General features: G+C 38.8%; 1 protein-coding gene across 5 annotated transcripts in view; it reads right to left on the reverse strand.

Annotated features, from left to right (window-relative positions):
* TMEM135 (transmembrane protein 135) overlaps positions 1–25,859 on the reverse strand; it is a 181,615-nt gene that overhangs the window by 115,566 nt on the left and 40,190 nt on the right. For all 5 annotated transcript variants that reach the window (XM_040544297.1, XM_040544295.1, XM_040544296.1 and 2 more), the window contains one exon: positions 23,753–23,786. In XM_040544297.1, the coding sequence (XP_040400231.1) occupies positions 23,753–23,786 (34 nt within the window). The remainder of the gene's footprint in view (positions 1–23,752; positions 23,787–25,859) is intronic.

Below are 25,859 nucleotides of genomic sequence, written 5' to 3' on the forward strand. Positions count from 1 at the left end.
CTTATAACTGAAATATTTTGCACTCCCAGATCAATTTCTCTCACAATGACAGAAAGAACTGTATTAATCAGTATTAGTATTGTTACTCACGCTGTATTATTCTCAACTCTCTTATTATAAAAGATATGTAATCTTAAGGCTCAAGCATCATGTAATAAACAGAATGACACTTAAGAACACTACTAACTATCCCTGAATCTAATTTTAGAAATCTAGAGAAAACAAAAAACTACAATAAAACTTCAAAAAAATATCACTTAATATATAGAAAAGGTTTGTTAAGCACAAGTCTCCATTGTGGCCAACTTTTAAACAAGGACCTAAGTTTAACTACAAATGTGGTCGCTAGGGCAACACTCAGTCTTAAATTTCCTTCTTATCCTTCTGTGAAAATATATTCAATTTTCCATAACATCCAGCAAAAAATAAAAAAAAAATCAAAGAACAAAACACACCAAAATACCCAGTCAGTTGAAGACGCGTTCTTTGCATTCACATTTCATTTTACCAGCACATGAACAGTATTAATTGAATTATTACAAGAATTAACAGATGTCTGGTAGCGCATTAAATGTGTGTACATTCTGTCATAATAGTCTGCTCTTGTTGTAAAATGTATTATTTATGAAAGCAGGAAATTTGCACGTCCCAACATACAACATATGATGTCCACATGGAGCAACAACAAAGCAAGAGATTTGGAGCCTGGAGCTGAGTTCATGCATTTCTTAGGGTAACACAGGAACAGAATCACAGAATCGTCTAGGTTGGAAGAGACCTCCAAGATCACCCAGTCCAACCTCTGACCTAACACTAACAAGACCTCCACTAAACCATATCACTAAGCTCAACATCTAAACATCTTTTAAAGACCTCCAGGGATGGTGACTGAGCCACTTCCCTGGGCAGCCCATTCCAATGCCTAACAACCCTTTCGGTAAAGAAGTTCTTCCTAATAGCCAACCTAAACCTCCCCTGGAGCAACTTTAGCCCATTCCCCCTTGTCCTGTCACCAGGCCCGTGGGAGAATAGACCAACCCCCACCTCGCTACAGGTGGTATCTAAGGTATCTGTAGAGTGCGATAAGGTCACCCCGAGCCTCCTCTTCTCCAGGCTGAACAATCCCACCTCCCTCAGCCGCTCCTCGTAAGACTTGTTCTCCAGACCCCTCACCAGCTTTGTCGCCCTTCTCTGGACTCTCTCGAGCACCTCCATGTCCTTCTTGTAGCGAGGGGCCCAAAACTGAACACAGTACTCGAGGTGCGGCCTCACCAGAGCCGAGTACAGGGGGACAATCACCTCCCTAGACCTGCTGGCCACGCTGCTTCTTACACAAGCCAGGATGCTGTTGGCCATCTTGGCCACCTGAGCACACTGCTGGCTCATATTCAGCTGCCTATCAACCAATACTGCCAGGTCCTTCTCTGCCAGGCAGCTTTCCAACCACTCATCTCCCAGCCTGTAGCGCTGCTTGGGGTTGTGCCCCAGGTGCAGGACCCGACACTTGGCCTTGTTGAACTTCATACAGTTGGCCTCAGCCCATCGGTCCAGCCTATCCAGATCCTCCTGCAGAGCCTTCCTGCCCTCGAGCAGATCGACACACGCACCTAACTTGGTGTCATCTGCAAACTTACTGAGGGTGCACTCGATCCCATTAGTTGTAAATCTCCTGGTAGATTTACTAAATCCAGAAAGTCTGGCATGGTCCTAGGTTACTCCAAATGTTGTAGAGTTGTATCACGGTACTGGTAAAATTAGGGAAAGCAATGAGGAGTTAGACTTAAGTTTACACTGAAGTTGATGCTAAGTTCTTGCTACCCATTTGAGGAGCAGGCAAACCACAGAACCCCTTATATTTGAACACTATTCACCCTACACTTACCCATTCTCTTTACGTTAAACATGTAAGAAAGCTGAGAAGCCTACACAGATTTTGAGATTGACAACACATGCTTCCAGCAAGTACAAAATAACAAGGAAAAGGAGTTTTGACCAGGAACAAAACGTACAGTTATTCCTGGCAAGATTTAAAGGTAACAAATACATGTAGTCTGTCTATTATATAAACTGCACTGGACTGCATGGATAAGCATGCTCGTTTGAACATCCTGTACATTAGCACAGCCAAATAATAGCTCATACCTCTTGGGAAAAAGAACATAAATTACACAGAAGAAGGAACTGTATAAGGAATGTAGCAATACTAAAAACAATTTAGAGACCATGGCAGACAATCAACTGAGCCCAAAATATGCTTTGTTGCATATGCTTTGTTGCCCATCAAATGACCAAATTAATCCTGGTAAGTGCAGAAACATCACAAGTGCTCGTAAATCAGACCATTATGATGCCTTCATCCGGACTCACACAAAGCTTTCACAGCACAGCTGAAGAAATTATGCATCTGTTTTGTAAACACTAAGAGTGGCTAAGACCAGGTTAAACCACCATGTGCCAGGTCTTCACTACAAGCTTTCCCATTTCACCCATCGGATGCTAAAAGTCTCACCTTTTTGCTGACATAAGGGACAGGAAAGAAAAAAACACCCTGGTGCTGATGCTGCTCAAACTGAGAGCACTGGCATTTAAAGGAGCTGCGTAAATTGCAGCAACCACAGAGTTGCTAGCATGAGTTGTCAACAGTAAGATGCTCTCCAGAGACAGCTGTGTTGAGAGGCTCAATGCTAACACAAGTATCTGTACGGGAAAACTTTCTGATAGCAGCCAGCTCCTTCACAGAGTACAAAAAGGAGGGTGAAGTAACATTTTACAAAAGCCTCTGGATAAAACAGCTTCAGCTGGAGTACTGAGGTGTGCTTTTCTTGTTTCATACACTGCTCTTATCACGGGAAGCGGCAGATGCTCATCTGTGCAAAGTCTTGGTTTAGAGGCCAAGTAGCTGTGTACAAAGATAAGTTATCAACCAGAAGTCTCTACTACTGGCTGCTGGGAGAGGTTTGTCATTGAGCTGGGAGAGGTCTGTCACCATACTAACCATCAACCTAGAACAGCCACTGCGAGCTGCAAGCAAATCTTACTCCAAAATCAATCAGTTTTGACACAGCCCTGCTATCTGAAAAAGACCCTTCAATCCTCCCTGTCCCCGAAAAAGGGGTGCCGTTTTATACTTTTAATTATTCTGAACCCTACCAAGGTCGTTCTCAGTTTATTCCTATGCACCAAGCTTTCACTTCCACAATATGCTACAGATGGGAGGCACGGCAACACGTGATCGTAAACAGCCAGACCGCATTACAGCTTCCAAAATGCAAGTGCCACAGAAACGTGGAGACATGAAGCAGGATTAGGCTTCAGAAGTTACTGGAGTCTCTGTGGCTGGCACCCCCAGAGCCAGAAACTCCGAATGAATGGATCCCTTAGTGTTTTATAGTAATTAAGTACGTTTCTGAACCTGGCACTCCTAGTGCTTCATCTGCACTAATTGAGCACAATGCAAACGCTGCTCTGAAATGCCAAACGGCGAAGTTAACAGCCTTATAAAGGAGCCAGGAATACAGATTTTTTGTTTTCCCTATTAAAGAGGGGGGGAAAAAAGGCACTAGTCTGACTTGTCACTACACAAAACAGAGAGCTGGAAAGTTTTCAAAACTGCTCTGTAAGTGTTGCTTTATTGGCCTGAGACTGTTAATAAATATGTTGTAAATGAACTTATACTTGCATGGGTGGATATAAAGAAACAATTGTATCACTGTTCTTACACGTTTACAATTTACCCTAGCTCTTCACCTTTTTTTTTTCCTAGTTACACTGTTTCCTACACCAGCTTCCCACAGCAACTGACATTTATTTGGCCCATAAATTACCCTAATGCAGTTTAGTGCTCTTTCATAATTTTTACAAACACAACACTTACAGAGCATAGACTTGTATTAATTAAAACCATCACTCCACAAATCTAACGTTTCCTTTAGCATTTTTAACTTACTGATAACTCTGGTAAATATACAGACGGGCAAAGGCTTTCTCTGCACTCACCAGTGATGTTTTCAAAGTTTACATATAAATGTGTAATTTCTGTCTGTCTGTCCTATTACCCCCACACCATACCTGGATAATGCACAGTCTTTGACAGAAGAAAGACCATTTTCTAAAGCTGTGGCCTGTCCAGCTATAAATGAGACCTCCTCATTAAGAGAAGGTTAATTAAGTTAATCAACTCACAGCCATATCCACTTTTGACATCGCTGTTGAAAGACTTTCATTTACTTATTTCAGTTACTTGTTAGAAACAGCTTTAGCTATTTAACTATCAGCTATTTAACTCCAGATGCTAAGAGTCTTTAAGAAGGAAAAAATGACAGCCATAATAAAGTTCAACTACTTTGAAAACGTTTTTTTTTCTTACAGGAACAAAAAAGGTTCGGGTTACATATTGCCAGGTAGTTAAGGAAAATATTAAAGGTAAGTCTGATTGGGCTTATAATGGCTTTTTGGGGGCCTATATTTAGTTTTGAAAGGGAAAAAATGCAGCTATTAAAGAGTTTGATACACAATAGTAGTATAAGAATACTCCATAAAAAAGCAATAGAAGTAGATTACACAAAAGCATGCACATAGAAAGAACATATATGATAATGCACATGCGATATGCATTTAAAATGCCATGTAGCCATAATTAACCTCCTCTTTTCTCAGGTGACAAGTGACAGGATGCAATGAAACAGCCTCAGGTTGTGCCAGGGGATGTTTAGCTTGGATATCAGGAAGAATTTCTTCACGAGAGGGTGCTCAAGCATCGGGCTGCCCAGGGAAGCGGTGGAGTCCCTGGTCCCTGGAGGTATTTAGGAGACGCGTGGACGTGGCACTGAAGTACACAGCTTAGGGATGGGACTCAGGAGGTCAGGCGGATGGTTGGACTTGGTGATCTTGAGAAGGTCTTTTCCAACATCGATGATTCTACGCTATACTTTCCACAGCAAATGCACTGCACTAAACTCACAACAAGAAGGCCTTGAGGTGCTGCACGCTCCGCGCCGGACTCGCCCAGCTCTCATGTGAGGACCCCAAGCTCCCCACACACCCAACCGTGAAGCAGCACCAATAACCCCAGCGCTAACCACTACCCACGACCTCCATCCCAGCACAATTCAGACGGGCCATGCTGTGTGTCACAGCAAGACAGCTATCACTTGTACAGACTGCGTGGCTTCGCTTGCTCTGGTCAGTCGCTCCCCATGACAGCACGGCAAGGTCTGCACGTACGCAGACTTGCCCAAATACTTTCTAATCAAATACAGCAGGAAGCATTGCTCACAGGCATATATAAACCCTACACGGGCATTTAATCTGACATGACATCTTTGTGAACAATTTAAGCTAACACAGCAGCACTTATGCCACAGTAAAATCTTAGAGATATGATAAATAATTTACAAAAGCAGGGCAGTAACTACTAGTGTTTGTTTTCTCAGTGGTCTTTATTAAACCAAATCGCTAGGATTAAAGCTACTACAACAAAAACTGGAGACAGACATGAGTGGGTTGACAACTTTTTTGTTTGTTTAAACCAGCCTTGCTGAGGAGACGCAAGTTAAATATGACCAGAAATAAATTTGTCATAATACAGTTTCGATCCTCAAATATCTGGAACCAATTAACTTTGGGAAAGTTTCAAAAGGGCCACCCAGTAATAAACACAAAATAATTTGTGTCTGCTGTCTTGTTTGCGATAATTTTTTTTATTGCTACCTCAGTTTCAGATGTCAGAGTAATGACTTCCACATTCTGATTAAAACGTGAATTGAAGCCATATGGAAAAGATGCTCAAACCCATCAAAATCAAAAGAACTCCATTACTTCTAACTTCTTATACAGTAAAGTATATAAAGCCTAACGTTTTCACTATTCCGGGCTTAAATTAGCAAAGTTTTTAATACTGCTACCAAAAGAATCAGGTGAGCAATAGAAGGACTTATCTGTAACTTCAGTGAAACATTAACATAATTAATGTGATGCTAATTAAAAGTCTACAGCAAAAGTACTATTTAACCCTTTGATGTAACAGTCGTAATTGCCCAAGTGATTTCATTAACTGCTATAAATACTTAGGGCACACCCATTATGATTAAATAATGCTGTATACTTTCAGATATTTACAAAGACACTGCATACAGGATGTTCACCTTTCTACTTTAAAGTATGCTGAGAAATACACTGTGACTCAAAAGCACTTTAAAAAGAAACTGTCTCCTCCCTCCTTCAGCACAAAGCCATCTTCCTTCCCATCCCTACAGCCTGGAAGAAGAAATACGCCTCCTGAAAGTTTGTTTCTAACTACATAATGGATTAAACAAAAATAGAATAGCTAATTGCATTTATGGTTCTTTAAAACATTCCCATATTTCATTATATTTCTCAATTTTTATTATCACTGCCTACAATTTCTGTGGCAATTAATAGGACTAAGTGGCAAGTAGTTTCTATGGCAAGTAATGGGGCTCACTTTAAACTAGTGAGGAGGGAAAGGGAAATGATCTGCTTTGTTCTTTACAGTAAGAAGCACAGTATCTGTGTTAGGAAGGTCTTATTAGCCACATGGCTAAAAAGTTCTACCATCTGCATGCACCAGAACAAAAATCTCAAATTGTGCCAGAGAGAAATAACCTTAGTTGCAGAGAGAACTTTCCATTACCTGTATGCAAATGCCCACGTCGACATCCAAATACCCTACAAAAGGACTTGACGGAGGTAAGCTACACCTCTCCCAGGCACACACTATCTCTACATAACCCGTGCTCACGACAAACACGCTGTGTGGCTGGAGGAACCACCAAGCACGCTCCGAACTCCACACTGCTCCACTGCCTCTTTTCTCTTACTGCTTGGCACAAGATGCCTGGTTGTTCTGCACAGGGAAAAAACTATTAAGCACAGAGAAAAACCTGCTTATTTCCATTAAGTACTGCCTGGATGGCTAGGATTGTGAGGAGCAAATACAGAAATAACAGGCTACACCCTGAGATGCAACGGTAAGCAGAGCAGCATGCTTCAGCAGGCTCCTCACAGACTGTTTGAAATCTAATGGGTTAATTAGCTAATGAATGGAATAATTTCTCAAGTTACGCATTCTGCAAAATGCTTTAGTGCTGCTGGAGCTGAAGTGGCCCAAGGGCTGAAGTTCCCCTCTCCTGGAGACGCAGGGATTCCTCGAACTCCCACTCCAAAAGCAGCAGCAGCGCTACTTGCGGTACACCCAAGTGCACAAAAGTGGCCATGCCTGAGCAGGACCAGTGCCCACCTAGCTCAGTATCTGCTTTCTAACAACTAGCAGCAACAAACACCTGAAAAATACCCTCCTCCCTGCTATAAGCCTCAGCAAGCTACAGGGCAGAGCCACCAGAACAAGATCTGGTATCTTCGCATTTTGTGCTCCTAATGGAAACTTAGTGATTTATTTTCTTGTCGCACCCAAGAAAGCCTTCGGCATGCACAACCTCCTGTGTCAACGAGTTCCTCAGTTTAGCTCTGCACCATGTGCACATCAGTTTGAACACCTAACGATTTTATTTGGCAACCCTCGCTTCCTGTGTCAGGAGTAAATAGGCTAGCACTACCCAACCTCTCCATGCACACGTCACTTCACATACTCATCTCCTACGCCTCCTTAGTCCCTTCCCCTGGGCTAAATTCGCATAGCTTAGCTCCTCCACTTACACGTGTTCTTCAACACCTTTGCATCTTTATTTTTCCATGGGGTACTTTCCCTACTTCTATTACGCTTTAAAGAGGACCAGAACCGCAGACAGTAGTAAACCTGTCAGCGTACCCATGACTTACATAGTGGCACGATAACGATTTTTGTTTTATCCTCCATTCATTTCCAAATAATCCTTAATATTAAATTGGGGGAAAGAGGGAGATAAATAGCTATTAAGTGCTGAACTGACACTTTCATCATAATTTCAACATCGCGTCCCTCTGAGTAGCAATTCAGACCAACACGGTGTACGTAAAGGATTTTTCTGCCCATGCATTGCTGCACATCTTTTGCAAGGCTCCACAGCCAGCTTTCATTTTCACAGTCCTACATGGATTATAAATAGCAAAGCACTTGTCTTCTCAGTTTCCTCTTTTCCAGAGCATTCATGACAATGACAATCAGTGCTCTTCCCCATTACCGAGTATTTTGCAAGAAGCGTGATCTTCATTTTTGCAGTGCCAGCCTGAAATTCTGTGGCTGAATTCAAAGAACTAGAAATGGAGCTAGTGAGCATGGCTCCATGAAAACAGCAATACAAAGAAAAACAATGCAGATTCTGTGCTTCTAAGTTCAACATAAAGACATACGCTGACATAAAGACATTTTGTTCTCATCTTCTCTATATTTCTGTTTTTAACTGCAAAATAGGAATATTTTTCTCAGCTCTTCAATCAATCTTGGTGTTCTGTTTATGAACAAGTAAAAGTTTTTTCCTTACACTCACCTTCAGTTTTCTTCCTCAGCCATCACATAATACCTCAGAAAATTCTGATTTTATCAATCCGGTAGACACTAAATGACTATTAAAGCAAAATCAAGAGCTCCTTTATAGCTTTTTTTGTTCTCAACAGTCAGCATTAGCACTGTTGTCAGACCTATGAAATATTTTTATATGAATTACCTGTTCAAGGTATCTGTAACTCTTGCTCCATTAGTTTCCACTTATTTTCTTTAAAAAGCAAGCAATATAAGCAAACATTTTCCTTGCTTGTCGTGGCATTAACCCACTAAACTTTAACATAGGTACATTTTGCAAGCTCATTTCTATTAATAAAATGAATCTGTATTCAGAGAGATTTCCCATTTTAGGAAGATTTTGGAGACAAGAAGAAAGCTATTCTAATTCCTCTACAGGATCAGAAACATCTATTTTTCTAATCAACAGGTAAATATCAGTGAAGTAGCAGTTTAATGAATTCTCTGCATTTCAAAACAAGTCCAAATTGAAAGCAATGTTCTGAATTACACTGAAAAATACATAGTAAGCAAAAGAGTATGAAACAATAGTAACCACAGATCAAAACAGAATAATTCTGTTTGCAAATAATCATTGCAATTTGTTGAAGCAAGTAAAGTAGAATTAGTAGGTTGACAACAGCGAAAACGGCCCCAAAACATGCATGACCCTAGGACTGAATTTAGATATACCCATAGCATGTGACTCACATGTACAGATTGTTGATGATTTTGTATACAAGATGATCTGTTAACTGAAAAAAAATAAATAAAAAAATGCAAAAGTGAAAAAATGTTTGCTTATTAGGGTATTGCAAAATGCTATCTGACTCATTTTCTTCTTTTTCATGCCTAACAGTTTCTTTGACCAGAGGATTTCATTACATCTCAAGTAACTCATCATCTTCTTTTGGAAAAGAATCACAGAATCATAGAATATCCCAAGATGGAAGGGACCCACAAGGATCATCAAGTCCAACTCCTGGCTCCACACAGGACCACCCAAAAAACAAGCCATATTTCTGACAGTGTTGTCCAAACGCTTCTTGAACTGAAGAACCGGTCATGATGCTCACGGGCAGACTGTCATGCTGGCCTTTCTTAATGCAGTGGTGAAATTCCTGTAGCTGTATTTTCCTAGTATTGCTCCTAACACTTCTGTTTTCAGTTAGCAGCAATTTTGGATAACTTGCACTGTAGAGATTAAAAGTTTTCCATACCAGACCTGTATTTGAGGCTTCCTCCCAATCCCCCTTCAGTATGAGAGGGAATACTGGATAACACAGACCAGGGTGACTGTCTTAAGTTCTTGCTCAAACTGCAGTAACTCCACTCAGTGAAGTTCCAAAAATAATCCTATAATCCTATTCTTCCAGTCTCCACGTGCACAATACACAGCCTACACTACAAACAGGCTAGAACTCTGAGAAAAGTTTCAGATTTTTATCTGTTAGTAAAACCCCAAATCTCACAGATCAGTGAGAGGCCTTACCCCAAAGTTTATTAAAATAGAAATACCTTCAAACTCGGGTATATTCAAATTCATAAATGAAAATAAGCAGGCAATCATGCAAATTAACAAAAATCTTATGGATTTTCGGGTGGAGGACGGGACACATGACAGGGAGACGCCCAAGAGCTTTGTTATTTATAAGCACGATGAAGGTCTCCAACAAAGTTATTTACAGCACTGAATTCCCTTTACCTCTTGTTTTGCCTAAGGCCACTGTCTCACTGTGATTTGCAAGTGCTATCAAACAATGTCCATATTCAAGGTCAGTGCATCCATGTCAATTCAAAATGGTTTACATTGTACGCGACAGTCACAGCTTGGGACTCCAGGGGCTACTTTGTACAGCTTAACGTGCTTGAGGACTTCTTTCAGTTCCCAGCAGCCTTTATTAGGCTAAGAATAAGAGATGTGGTGAACATTAGGGTTTAAATGTAAAGGAAACGATTTACCCAATAAGTCATTTTCTGGATGGCAGATAATTTCAGTATGTTAATAGAAGCCCGTCACCAAGGATAGCCACATGTTTTTATATGGGAGAATAATCGTAATTCGTAAAGCTCCTGCTGGCTAATAAAAACATCCCTAAAGACAGAGGCAGACAGACACAGAGGCAAGCAGCATGCGTGCCAGGAAGCAAGGAAAGATATATAGTTGTTTTAAAAAATAAATGTTTTTTGCCCTATACAAACATCTAAAATATTTTAAATTTCCAAATATTCTAAGCACAGAATTGTTTATAAATTGTTTATAAAGGGGAGGCGAGCCCACACATACGTGGAGTGCATATTTCCCAAACAACTGTACAGGTGCTCTTTGGGAATGTTTGCAACCTGACTGATAATTTAAAGACCTTTCAATCAACGCACTGATCCGCAAAACCACACATCAAATTACATACATGAAACGCTGCAAGCAGAATGTTGTACATGTAAACTTGAATGAAAGACACTAAAGTCACCAGTAACCCAAGGTTACCAGCAAGAACTACTTTATACAAATGAAAGCATGTATTTTCAAAGTGAAAAGATTTACAATTTAAAAAGTATTCAAATACATAAATTCATTAGGGTTTACTTGTGGAGAGGGAAAGGGAGTTAAACAAATACCATACATTTATGAAATTATGTAAAAGTTACAGAAAGTCAGTCTGACACAGAATCACTGAAACTGATGCTTACATTATTTCTAACTAGGGTTATAATGGATATCCTAATAAAATTCATAAAAATTGGATATGAGCCAATTCAAACAAAACAAATCAAAACAATTTAACAAAACAAATTCTATCAATGTAAAATAGGTACTAAAGCAAAGAAAAATATGTTGTTAAATATAAAGCATTCTACCCCTCTCCCGATTCCCACTTCAGATCGCTCTTCTCCCTACAAATATCAGGTGTGGAATCCAGACTAATTTTAACAAAGTCCACAAAAGTCTCCTGCAATCTTCAAGACTAATTACCAGACTTGAGAAGAGCAGCAGCTACTGAAGCACTCCATTTCTTCCGAGCAGGCGGAGAGAGGTTACTGAACCATAAAGAAACTCTCAGGGAACCACAGCACTCAAATTACACGAACGTGAAAGATTAGCTACAAAATGCCTTGTTGAAATTTACAGCTGCCACAGGACATGGCAGTGACCATACAAGACCAACATCAAATGGTGCAACTCCTCTGAAATAACCCTATTTAACAGAATATTGTAGTAAGGTACGGTTATTGATGCGTCCTTGAAATTCCATAGAGACTAGTGGTTTCGGCTGCTGACCCCTATCTCGTAGCCTGGAAAAGGGGAAAAGATTCAAAAGCGTGTCCTACTCCCACAGTCATCTCTATTTTCCTGTAAAAATTCTATTTAAGTCATCTTGCCTTCCAAAGACAGAATAGTCTTAAAGAGAAGACGTTAATTGGAAAGTTTCACGTGTGAACAGGGCTCAAGCCAAGGTGAAATACTGCCTTCAGGAAACCAGGCGGCTTTAGACCTAGCCGAAATAAATTTTATTCTGTCTTTGGTTTTCCCCACATTTACTAGACGTAGTTTGGTATTTCAGAACTACTTCCTTCTGCGTTACCAAAAATGATCATAATTTTACATTTTTTAAAACAGTTTTTCCTCGTGGGAAAACAGTTCCCAGAAGGGATATTTTTTCCTTTCGCTTTTCCAACACCAATATTGTTTTCAAGCTGAACTGCCTCCCATCCAGACTGACATTTACAAGCTGTGCTAGAAGTTGTCCTCCTCCACTTTTCTAACCTTATTAAAGGCATAAGGAGCATATCACTGAGACAAGATTTCAAATGAACCACCTCCCCCTGAATGCCAAACCAATGACTGTTTACACAATTAAAAAACTTAGTCTCGGCACTGTTTAAAATCTACATATCCTGTAACAGCAGAACATAAAGAACTTAAACCACCACGTGTTAACATTTGCCAGTTTACACAAGCTTATGGCTATACACCAGCACATCCATTACAGCTGATTATAAATATAGGATAAAATATTTACTTATTTACAGAATTAATAAGACTTTGGGAATCACTTTTGTACATAATCATGCCACATACTTTTTAACATAGAAAATACTTCCTCAAAACACAGAAGTGAAAATATGAAAACAATCTCTATGTCAGATTGTATGTGCAAAGGTGTATTTTTTTGTTTTGTAGTTCAGATACCATGAAGACAGAAGCTGGCTGTACTGTTTTCTGAAACAACTCACTGATTATTGTCTTTGTGTGGAGTTTATAATTTTTAGACTAAACATCTTTTCTTTCTCTCCAAAACGTTCTGTGGAACAAGTATTTAGGTACTGCAAGCATGTGACAGACTTTTATTTTGAAAGCTTAAGGATTCAAAAGGAGCAAAACGATTTCTGGGGTAAAACTGTTGCTCTGGTTAATTGTCATTATCCTATAACTGACGTCAGGAACAATATCACACTGGAACTGGCAGTCATGTTATAGGAGTGGATATCAGTAATTAAGAGCATGAAGGATTTAATTCTGAACAAAACATTTGGAGCACAGAAAGCGATAATATAACGTGATTAATCAGGAACAACACACACCCATTCCATCAGAGAGTTCCATGCTAAGATTAACAGCGTGTAAAAAAATGTTGTTTTTTAATTAAGTCATAAACTAGCAGGATGAGCTTACACTTATGTAAGCTGCATTCCTCTTCGAAATGCTTTCATTCTGCGTATTTTGAACGCAGAATTAAAGTTTTCTTCTTTTATAAAATGAAATCCGAATGCCACGACTCCCAAGCTGTCTTAACACTTGATCAGTTCCAGAAGCAGCGTGACAACAACTATCATCACCCGCACAACAATTGGAGATTTTAAGTGGAACTGCCAAAACCTCAAAAATTAAAGCTTCCAAAATTTTATACATTAAAACTTCCCAGTTTTGTTAAAAGGCTATAGAGAGGGACATAGAGAAAGAGGTAAAGCAGGGGTTCACGGATGAGGCCTACCATGCAGTGAGCGGTTCTGCTGCTGGCCCTGAATGCTCGGAGCCGGCTCATCTCTGAGAGCGGGCAAATGTCCTTCCACATTTCCTCTGCACCCCAGCAAGAGAAAGCTGACTAAATGGTGAGTGCTTCTCGTAAATATATCTAAGAAAAGGTCATACAAAACGGTTCCCCAAAACTCCAAGGTCTGCAGCTCATGAACGCCTTCCCCTCCTGCCTTGTGTTCATCCTGGGATGAGCCTGGAGAGGGGGGTGAAGGCTGTGTTTCTTCAAGGTTTGAGGAGCAAATATGAATGCCTGACAACGTAAAGAGCTGGCAGAAGGGAAGAGGACTCTTCCTACACCCCAACAGTCTATTGTTGGGGTGTAGGAAGAGACTCCTGCTCCCACAAGCCTCCCCCAGCAGACCTCTGAAACCCTTTCCTCTCACCGGGAAAACCTTCAGTTCTCAAACACTACTTGGACTTCACCTGCTGGGAAGCCTTGAAATATCTCCTGACCCATCTTTTTTAATCTACCAAATTCTCACCTACAGTAATTCTAAAAATTAGAAATGCTTTTCACACTAGAGATAGGTTTGAGAGTTCTTCATAACCTGAAATTAAACATTCCTTTAATCCTAGTTACTGACTAGCAAAAAGTCATCTAACTTTAACACAGTGTTTCTGATCCAGAATTTTGCATAAGCTATAAAAGACAGAAGTTTTATCTGAGAGAGAAGTTTCAAAACTGATTTGTAATACTGACATTTTTGGTAATTCTAGAAAGTCAAACAATTAGCTACTCACTGTAAAAGATCTCGTTAAAGGAGCGTAAAAATAAGTATTGCATTGAGCGTTTAACAAGATCCACTGGAAAGCTCAAAAACGCAAAGCAGCTTTGCATAGAAAGCAAGAGACAAAGTATTAAATGTTTTCTCTGACTCTTGCCAAATGTCCTGCTCTGAAGTGATGGATGAGGTTTCCTGAGGCTAAGATGCCAAAGCCAATTAGCCATGTCAATCCGCAAGAGCGCCAGCTGCTAGGATCTAACTTTATTACTGTATTACTTAAAAGCGAAGACATCAGCAGTGTTTAAGTTCACATGACTCCTAATTTTAAAACCTGCCTCTTAAAGACTTCACGTGGGGGTAGTGACAATGACCTTAAGTTTCAACCTTTTAAAGCCATGCTAGAGAGCCATCAGTTATCCATAATTTGATTACGTGAAGTATTCTGTTAATCGAATTAGTCCACATTATGCTCTTTTTGAAGGAGAGTAAGACTGCAGCGTATTTCTCTTCTCATACGAGTTTTACGTAAAGTTTATATTTAAAAGTAGCAATTTATTTCAATATTGCCTGTTTCAGTTGCCAAACTGCCTATCCCACAGAACATGATATGTGTAAAGTATACAGCTTACCCATTTATGGCATCTAATTCTGAATTCCAGAATAAAATTTTTGGAAAGTGTTTTGAGCATTTATCTACTAGAATAAAACATGCCTAAGTCTTTGATTATTTGAAAACATCTGCATTTAATTTCTAAGCAAGGAGCTTGGAAATGTTGATCATACAATACGCTTCCCTGCACAGTCACCAAAATAAAATCAAGCATTCCGTGAAAGGGTAAAAATTTTCTTCTGCTTAGGTGCTTGTGGAACAGACCTGAACATTACCGTCAGGCATTAAAGAGTAACCATTTGTTTTGAGTAACTTCATATTCCTCCCCACTACTCACAAAATTATGTTCCTTTTTATGTAACGCTATTAACATTTTAATAAAAAACATTTCATCCTTTTCCTACTACTACATTTAACACTTTATTTAGTTTCCCACTCCAGTCTACAATTGGTACATGGTATTAACAGCATCACTTCTTGAACTGTACCCTGGGGATGCTGAGAGAATGACACAAGAGCAGAAATATAACACAAGACAGCATGTGATATGAAGGCCACAGAATAAATGTCAGATGAGCTCCATCTGATTGTGTCTTCTATGAAATGAAAGAGATGCAAGCTCTTCTACCCTCTTTTTCCAGTAAGCTCCAGGCATTAAAGAAAAGGAAGTTAAGGAAGGAGCTTTCCTACTAAATCCAGATGATGGAACAGCAGAAAAATACCATTCCTCAACAAAAGGCAGGTCTTATCAAAGAACATTGCATGACCTGATACAAGTGGAAGCAAACAAATCCTCCCAATAGCCAAAATGCTACTGTTAGAAGCGGGGATTCAGGACTCTCAAGTGAGCTTCAAATTTAAGATGTGTTGAAGAGGACGTGTATTAAAACTGTAGCCTCAGAAAAAACACTGCTGAGTTGATAGTGATGTATAACTTGACACCAGAGATGATTGGTTTCTTGTTAGTACTAAAACGAGTTTTGGCACGCCTGTTAGAAGTTAAGCCTTTATCAACTACAGCCAGCAGCACATCATTATCTGTGGCAGTTCGTCCATGCAACAGCAGAAATTATGCCATGAGTCCTTGAGACTTCTTTTCAGACAATACTAAATACTGACCTTTCTGCTCCTCCCTTACCCAGGCAGCAGTGACAGACACGTACCTCAGCTGACAGCACTACCACAGCATCAGGAGTTTGTCCTCCTCCAGCCAGGAACGACACTGGGATCCGGACCTCTACCTCAGCATGGCTTCCAATGAGGAAAAGCAGAGAGCTTCCCTGCAAGCTTTCAAACTGCATTTTTTCCTCTAAGTTAACCAGGAAGCCAAAAGCAGAATATCAAAGTATTCATGCTTTTCTACCAATACATTATAACGTTGAGAAAATAAGAATTTTACTACTCTAATAAAAAAGTTAGCATAGTACTTTTTTCTTTCTTTTTGCCCATAATGAAGAACTAAGCAATGGTTCTTAAACTGCTACAACTCAACTCAAAAGCTAATAATGGAAGGAATGAAAGGGCTATCTAGCCTGGGCAACATCAGAGAATAAATACATGTGGTCCCTTCCAGCTGCTGTAACCAAAGCCACTGTCGCCTCACAAGAGGGCCACAGTTAACTGTGACAAACCAAGAGATGGTGGCAGGAGAACAGCTAGACCCCAAGGAGACAAGTGTTTCAAGCATTTATTTGATGCATTTTCAGTTACGGAGGTCACTTCTTAGATGTTAGAGAAGTTAAAAAAAAAATCTGGGTATTCATACCTTGGCTGATAAACTAAATAGAGAGGTGAGATTCCCCATCCCAGCAGTCCTTGTATAATGTTAATAAAGAAGAAATACCATGAAAGCACACAACGAAATTTTAATTACCTAAAAAGAGAACGGAGGAGTGGGAAAATCCGTTTTCCTAGAATACAGAGCTTCTAAAAACTCTAAAATATTTATTGGGTAAATGTAAATCCATCTGGCCTTCTTCAGTCTACATTGTCTTCATCTTTTGATTAAAACTGTGTTGTTCCCAATGGAAAAGGAGTTGGTGCCTTGTTTATAAAATGTCAATTTAGTAAGTTTAAACAGAAAACATTTTTTTGCGTTACAGTAACTAAACTGTGTAACCAAATATAATGGCCTGCCAAAACAAATGGGATATTTCAAACACCTATTATTTCAAAGAATTATCGCTGAAAAAAATGACAAGACCTTATTTTTAAGGATATTTCTAATTTGATATATAATGTTTTATAGTATATAATACCATTAGGTAATAATTTCTCAAAAGACTTGCAAGTTACACAACATAAATGTGATTTTATAGTCATATAGCACATTACTCAAGGAAAAAAATCTGTATCTGATCTGAATCTGTATTTTCACACTATCATACATTTAATTGTAACAGGCACAAGGTACTGAAACATTCATAACAACTCCAACTCATTTGCAAGTTTGTACAGAAAACACTTGATAAGCTGGTTAGTAAAATCACTCAGGAATGTTCACTGGCAGAGTACTTTTTGTATACAATTATCTTCATTTACAATACTACCATTTTGCCTTTAGGCGAACAGGATCAGCAACAGCACAGCTTAAAAGTAGATTTCTGTTGTTGCTGCTTCTCTTGCCGTAGCAAGTCTCTGCCCCTTCTTTTGTCCCGCCACATACCTTCCCCACAAGGCACGGAAACAATAACAACAAATTTAGTGTACATGGAAAGTGATATTGGAGGGCCCTTGGCCTCAAACATTCAAACCACTTTTTATATTCCACTATACTCCTGTTAAGCTTTGTTTGCTGCCAAAGTGTACCATGTATCTTACACTAGACTACTGGTTTTGATTTTTTAAATACTGCAAAGCATGAAGATTTAGCGGTACTTTGAATTGCTACGACTTCCATCCTGTAAGAAAGCATACAAACACCTGGAGTTAAGCTGTGACTAAAGAGCGCTGGATACTCATTTCTCCATTAGATCCAGAGGGACTTCTTTGTGGATCTGTGCTTGAGCATTCTTGCTTGGTTCTAGACCAAGTAGCTCAAGCCATAGGAGCGCAATACTTATTCTTTACATTGCTTGCTTGGAGTAAACAAAGGTACAGCCAAAATGAAGCCAGATTTAGACTATTTATGTAAATGAAAAACAATTCAACTCTGATACTGCTTGCACTTCTTCAAAAGCGAAAGAAACCATTCTCAGTTATACTACCTGTGCTCTATCATACACTGAAACAGAGCAATACCCACTCAAATACTTTTGATCAACTTGTTCTATTCAGTATTTAACGTCAACAGTATTTTATTTTTTTTTAGCTTTAACTATTTCCTAACTGGACTTGAAATATTACTGAAAAAGTATTTCTGTAAGAGCAGACACATGGAAAGGAAGGAGTTGGTATGCCCAAAAGGAAGAGTAAGTACCACAGTAAGCAGGCTCCCAGCCTCATCAACAGGCTGTTGAACACCCACAGCAGCCCTCAGATTTTCCAGAAAAATGTCATAAGTTCAAGCGTACAAAATTTTGAAGGACTTCCCCTTATTGTAGTCGTCTTACACTCCTTGCTGTTCTCTCAGTATTTCTCTTAATCCATATTATCTGTAACAGGTGATCACTGTTTTTACTTTACATCCAGGAAGATGCATTCTTCCTCCAAAATTTTGTTTGAAAGGAAAACGCTCCCTTTTCTTACTACTGATGGCCATGTGTTTCTTACCTTAAAACAGTATCTCTTCCTTGGTATATGAGCTCCTATATTCAATACTTCATCAATGATAGATGCACTGATGACCTAACATCAGGACAGCAGTAAGAGCAACATGGACTAGCCATTTTTAGGTGTAGAATTCATCCAGATGTTACTGCTGACAACATTTTCTCCAACTCCCATATTCAAGGCACCAACAGTACCCTCTTTGTCCCTCTCTCTCTCTCTCTCTCTCTCTCTAGGCTCTTGCTAAATTTTTCTTCATTGAAGCAAAATTCATTACTTCCTTTCCCTCCAAACCTATCGTTTTCTTTATCATCTGCTTTCTGCTTTAAGTAGCACAGTCTCTATGTTCTCCCATCTATCTTCCACTTGTTATACCTACAACACTCCCACAATCCAACTCTCATTACATCAGCTCAGCTCCAATCCTTCATGTCTCTTGCTACAAAGAGTTCTAATTTCTCATTTTTGGGTTGTACTGCTGCCTTCTTTTCTTGATCTTTCTCAACTTATTTTTCAAATTTTTATTTTTTCCACTCCCTAATGCCCTCTCTATGGTTGGGAATGATTCCTACATCAATTCCTTCTATCACAGTCAAAAGCCAGTCCCTAACATTCCCACTCTGCCTTTTGCATCCAATCCAGCTGTCTGATCTCATGCCTGAACTTTATATTGTTTAACCTGTGACCCTGAAGAACAACTTGTTAATGTTAACATTTCCAATTTTTTTTTTTTTTTTTTTTTTTTTTTATGTGTAACACCATACATGACAATCAGAAAGGGTAAGTGCCAGGTGCTGCACCTGGGTCACCACAACCCCGTGCAGCGGTATGGGCTTGGGGAAGAGAGGCTGGAAAGCTGCCTGGCAGAAAAGGGCCTTGGGGGTGGTGGTTGACAGCTGGCTGAACATGAGCCAGCAGTGTGCCCAAGTGTGTAAGAAGGCCAACAGCATCCTGGTCTGCATCAGAAATTGTGTGGCCAGCAGGACCAGGGAGGTGATTGTCCCCTTGTACACGGCACTGGTGAGGCTGCACCTCGAGGCCTGTGTTCAGTTTTGGGCCCCTCACCACAAGAAGGATGTGGAGTTGATCAAGCACGTGCAGGGAAGTTCAACGAAGCTGGTGAAGGGACTGGAAACAAGAGTTATGAGGAGCGGCTGAGGGAACTGGGGCTGTTTAGTCTGGAGAAGAGGAGGCTGAGAGGAGACCTCATTGCTCTCTACAACTACCTGAAAGGAGGCTGCAGTGAGGAGGGTGTCAGTCTCTTTCCTCAGATGCCAAGTGATAGGATATGACTAAAAGATCTCAAGTTGCACCAGGGAAGGTTTAGATTAGACATCAGGAAGAATTTCTTCATGGAAAGGGTGGTCATGCAATGAAACGGGCTGCCCAGGGAAGTAACAGAGTCCCCAGCGCTGGAAATACGTGAGAGACATGTGGGTATAGAGCTTAGGGACACGGCTTAGTGGTGTGCTTGGTAGTGATACGCTGGTGGTTGGACTTGATGATCTTAAGGGTTTTTCCAACCTAAGTTATTGTGTGATTCTACTCAAATCCATTAGAAATTATAGTATAAAATGAATGAAGTCTGATATAACGAGGCACAGTTTGGATTTCAAACAAAATGTAAATACACCTCCATTTTTTTTCAGAGAAGAGCAAACACTGTACAGTTGAGCATACACTAGGATAAGTGTCTTGGGATAGCATTTAAATGACAATGTATCAATTTTCAAAATTTTTTTATTTCTCAAAAACTTTTATAACAAAAAAGGGTCCTAGTCCAGATTAGTCTCTTTTCTATCTTGTAGGTTGTTTTTTATTTTTTAGTCAGACCCTCTTTTAGTCAGTTTAGTTTCAACACACACAAAAAAAAAACTAATTCAAAGACATGGTTTCTTAAACTTCAAAGCAACAACTCAAATGTCAAGCTGTTCACAATGAAGTATGCCATAACTGTTTTGAAACCTAAGAGCTATAGGTATCATTCATGGCCGCTCATTTATTAATATCATCATCTTTTCCAGATAAAAATAACTGAAGATATTACATTTCAGTTTCCACCTTTTGTTGGAATCTTGGGGTTCCTTTTGATCTCAAATTATCCATAAAGGATTATCTTATACGTTCACTACCAATGCATCCCTTACAATCCTAGAAACGTCTTGACTTTAACATGTGCAATCCAAAATAGAACTTGAAAGGCTCTGTGCTTCTGTGTGGTCCCCAGCACTGACTACTGCAGCTCTCCGCTGGGGTATTACAGAAACATCAGTTCTCAGGCTGTAACTAGTTAAAAACTTCCAAACCCACATTTTCAACCATGTTAGGGCTCAGGCATATTAGTTTACTTCTAATAAAAAAAAAACCTCAGAAGTTGATTTTAGACTGCATATCATATATTCCTATATATATTTCTTCTACTTAAGTCAAATAAAAAAAACCTTTCACATGCATTGTTCTAATAAACTCAATTTAGCAGAAAGCTACCTTAAGAAAGCACTTTCATTCAATTTTTCCACAGAACATATACAGCATAAACAATTTAACCTGTCATTTCATCCTGTAAGTAGTCAGAAAATACAACTGGGGAGTTCTGGGTCATATAAGTCCCTGCATTACTTAAAATTAGTCAGGACACTTATTCGTATGTTTCTAGTAATTAAAAAAATCAATAAAGATGTTGCCTTTTCAAAACAAAGGTCCTTAACCCTTCTGCCTTTCACACTCTCCTGTGTTTTGCTCCTCAAAGGCAGCCATACATGAAGACTTTCACACCTATCATGCCCATTTCACCACGTAAATTCATCTCTGAGCACAAACTGTCAAGCATTGCCAACATGGCCAATATAAATAGCATTTTCCTATTTTAAAGGTTCCTATTTTCAAGGCCCTAATATGGCTATAAAAATTCACTGTGACAATAGTCAAGATAATTGCTTATAATAACCAATAGCCCTAATTACAATTACCCCCCAACTAGACAAAGACACTCACGAAGAACCACAAAAAAAGAGGGAATTATTGCTCAGACTGTAAGATATACTTTAGCAAAACATGAAACAAAAAACGTAATACATTTAGTTCAAAGAATATGTGAATAGGTTCTGAAACCAATTTTTATAAAATGCAAGAAATGCAGAGTAATTTCCCATTTCATATCCATTCTCCATTTTCATGACCTGACAACTAGCTTAAGCCACATTGCATTCCAGGTCTGAAATCTAGATACCAGCATTAACAACTAAAGTATGACAGCTCTCAGAACATGCTGCAATCTAAAGGTAACAAATACTTTAAGGACACAGTGAAGTTATGAGTAAAACTTAAGGCATAGAAAGTTCTCAACCAGAGACAAGCAATGCAAGTAGGAAAATATTTGCAGTGACTACACAGCTTGCTAACAAGGTAAGTATGTCATAATCAAGGGCAGTTTATGAACCAAACCGTTGGCTGTCCCAAGTTCAAAGACTAGTTACTAAAATAAACCATTACGTTGAAGAGAACGTTCATGGCAATAAATGGCTTCCATAAAATTTGACTACAAATCTGACTACAGTGGTTGACTTTTCCCTTATAACACTGTCCAACATCAAGTGAGCTGTGTGGCATCACAACTTAAGAGCCATGGACGTAATGAGCTTTCTCAGTACTAGGATACTCAAGAGATTTTGCTATTTAAGCACACCTATTTCCCCCCTCTCTCTTGAAAAGCCCAATCCAAATTAACAATGAAATGTCCAACTAATTATCACTACTTTTATAATAATCTATGCTTCCTGAATGAGAAACTTTTACACACCTACTCTTCTTAATTCAAGAACAAATTCAAACCTTAGTGATCCTAAGGATAACCAGGTTATCCTTAGGATAACCGAAGTTATCCCCGTAGGAATCCAACGCTGTTATTACGTGTTATTGAGGGTCTGAACATATAACTAATTAAATTTCAAGGAGACGATTCATTTTCTTCTCAAATTAGAAAAAAATCACGAACAAAAAGGAAACTTAACGGACAGGGTATGAGCCATCCAAGTCAAGTGGATAAAAGTTAAAACAGCAATGTTACATATTACAAACAGTAAAAAGTAGTTGAAATCAATATAATTAATGGTGAAAATTAATTTCTTCTCTTCTGAATTCTGTAAACTCTACTCATGAGTGAGTCTATAATGACAGGCACTGTATGAATACAGAATAAAGAAACAATTCCTGCCTAAAAAAATTTAAACACCAGAATTTGAAATAGAACTCTAATGGGTGTTGCTATATTTTGAAATATTTCTATGGATAGGATATTTACTTGCTAGCACGTGAAATATCATCTCTTTCCAAAAGCATTCCAAGTATCGTCACAATTACAACAGTTATCAACAATGGCTTTACCAGAATGGAAGAGAAAGTATTGGTGTTATCACTCCAATCTGTACTGCAATAAATTGTCTTTGTCTCAGCACTTTTACTAACAAATCTTTAAAGAGGCTTAAGCTCATACGATTCTCTCGAGGCTCCAGTAAATTGTTATAGTGTTCTAAAACACCTCTTAGGTTGTCTGGTTGGTTTTTTTGTTTTGTTTTGTTTTCCTTCTTGTTTCTGTGACTCTTTATACAACTCACTATAAAAAAGCTTTAGATAATTCTTCTGGCAAATACAATCATTCCTCAAGAAATATAATCATGTTACAGAAGTACATAGTTAGAAAAAGTTAATGTACAAAGTATTTACGTAAGTTTACTACTGTTACTTGACAAAGATTACAAAGAACATGACAAAATTAAATTGATACAACCATCTGGTAAAAATGTTTGCTTGCATAATATTCTATATCAGTTTGAAGAATGATTAATAATAAAACTGACGCTTATATCGTTGGACTACGTGTCTGAAAAATAATGATCATTGAAAGTACCACATGTCATTCTACTAAGGAAGGGACATAAAATTATCCATTTTCTTGGGCTTATGATACAAGAAATTTCAACACAGTACAACAAACTACAGTTCAGCATGTGCTTTACAGCTACTCCTGAAACACCTAAGAGCACAATTTGCTATTAAGATAACTTTCATTACCTAACAGCATGTAATTCTTCAATTAAAAAACAGAAAAGTCTTCAAAGGATTAAAAAGGCAATGGATCTCAGCACTAATCCATTTTAAACAAGACGCGTTTCCAATGATATTAGACATTTTTACTCTTGAAATAAAGGACTACTTACTTGATTGGCCATGTAAATTGTGAGGAGTCCTCTCCTAGAAACAGAAGTTATAAAATTGGTGAATAAATTTATAACTTTTTGCAAAATGAAGAAAAAACAGTTTAAGCATCAGGATACTGCATTAAAGAACAGAATTTAGGATGGATCATTGCTACCCTACAGAAAAATACATATGAAACCAAAAATAGTACCTTCATAGCACAGTATCAAAGCAGTGAAGAATTATAAGTACAGAGTTATATATAGTGATTGCTACTGCACGAGTCATGAAGTCATCATGAAGGGGCAAGGCACCTTGAATAACACAAAGTGAAAGCCTCAAATATAATACCATCATGTTTAACTGTTAAACTTAATATAGAAATGAGTTTATAAGCTGAACTCATTTGTCTTCACCTCATTTGGGATTTTTTTTAACACTGTTACAAACATGAATGACAGAAGGTCCAACCCACCCAAGTTTGTGTATTTGTCATGATATTTTAAGTTTTTAAGCATAGAGTGCTTAAGAGGGCTGCATGTTAACAAAACAACTTGAAATCAGTGCAATTATACAAGGACACAAAAATCAAACACAGTAGGAAATAAATTCCAATTGCATGGTTCCAAGGCAGCAAGCAGAAAAAAATTGAAAAGGAAAGAAAAAAGCTTGTTCAGTATTTTCTAACCCTCATGTCCAGGTGTTTATAACTTTGCCAAGCAAAGCATCTAGATTTACGTTTCTCACAACTGGTATGTGAGGCATAGGGATATATCCCATTTAAAAGCTCTAGTGCTTCCACATCACTTTGAATTTGAAGAAGCAATGTTACATCATCCTGAGTCCCACAGGTTGCTCTCTATTCACATGCAAGATTCAAATTTTGTTGAAGTTCAAAACTTTAACAAAAGCAGATTGTTTAAAAAAAATCCTCTTTGAATACCTTCCCCACCTACTACCACTCTGCATGTGCAGATACAAAAAAAAAAAACGACAAGATCATAGCATAGAAACCTCAGGGATAAAAAAAAAAAAGCCCAAATCTAAAGATTTGGTGAGGATGGAGCACACAAAAAAACAAACAGACAACATATAGGGAATTGTATCTTGAAACATTAAAGCAAAGAGACTTCCATAACTCACAGTAAAGTACCCCAATCCTGCATGCTGCTTCTAACCAGGAAGGAACGAAAATTCACCTTGTACAGTACATGAATTGAACTCTTGAACAGGTCCACGAACAACCAATGAATCTTTAAGCTTTTTAAGCTCTCACTGCTTTAAGAGTATAATGAGTGTTTTGACAATAGTATTATAGTGTGTATTGCACAGCTTGGCTACTGCACAATTTACTTCATGGATTCTCTCTGGTAGTATCTGTATCACACAGGCTGGGATGACATGCAGGCAAGGTGCTTTGGCCTCCCACTGATTTTTTTTTTTTCTTTTTCCAAGTACTAAAAATCCAGGAGCTTGATTTTGTCAAATTCGTAGCTTTTATTGTGGTCCCTCTTGGCCAAGTGTTAAATGCAACCTGCCAATCGCAAAGACAAAGAAAGGAAAAGGGGCTAGAGAAAGAGGAAGGAAAGAAATAAGAAGCTACAGTGCAGCTGCAGTGAGACCGATACAAGAAGTAGGTGGTCAGAGGGAGGAAAAACATGCAGACAATGAAAGCACACAAGGAAATAACTTCTGGAGTTGAAAATACAGAAAGCTGCTAGATGACATCATCTGAAAGTGCCTGAAGCAAGCCTGTCTGCATTTGCTGCTGAACAAGGCCTCAGATAACTCCAAGCAGAAACAGTCTTTTTTCCCCAAAATTCATTCTGTGACTGCTTTAACAATAAATATCTCCATGTTTTTTACAGAAAACGACTCTTCCCAGCCCTGTGCAAATGTGATCCAGCAAAGCTAACCCAACTGTGAACTCAACTGGTAAAAAGTGGGTGGAAGCTCAGAAAATGTGGCACTACTTTGTAACAATGACAGCTGATGGAAAACAGGACAGAAAGATGGAGCTGGTCCAAACAACAGGGTCGCTGATACAACCCAAGGACTGTATTAAAGCTGCAGCTGGTAAATAAGAGACACATATAATTGGAAAATAGTATTACAAGAGCAGGAAAT

Source organism: Cygnus olor, chromosome 1 (assembly GCF_009769625.2).
Source record: "Cygnus olor isolate bCygOlo1 chromosome 1, bCygOlo1.pri.v2, whole genome shotgun sequence".
Lineage (NCBI taxonomy): Eukaryota > Metazoa > Chordata > Aves > Anseriformes > Anatidae > Cygnus > Cygnus olor.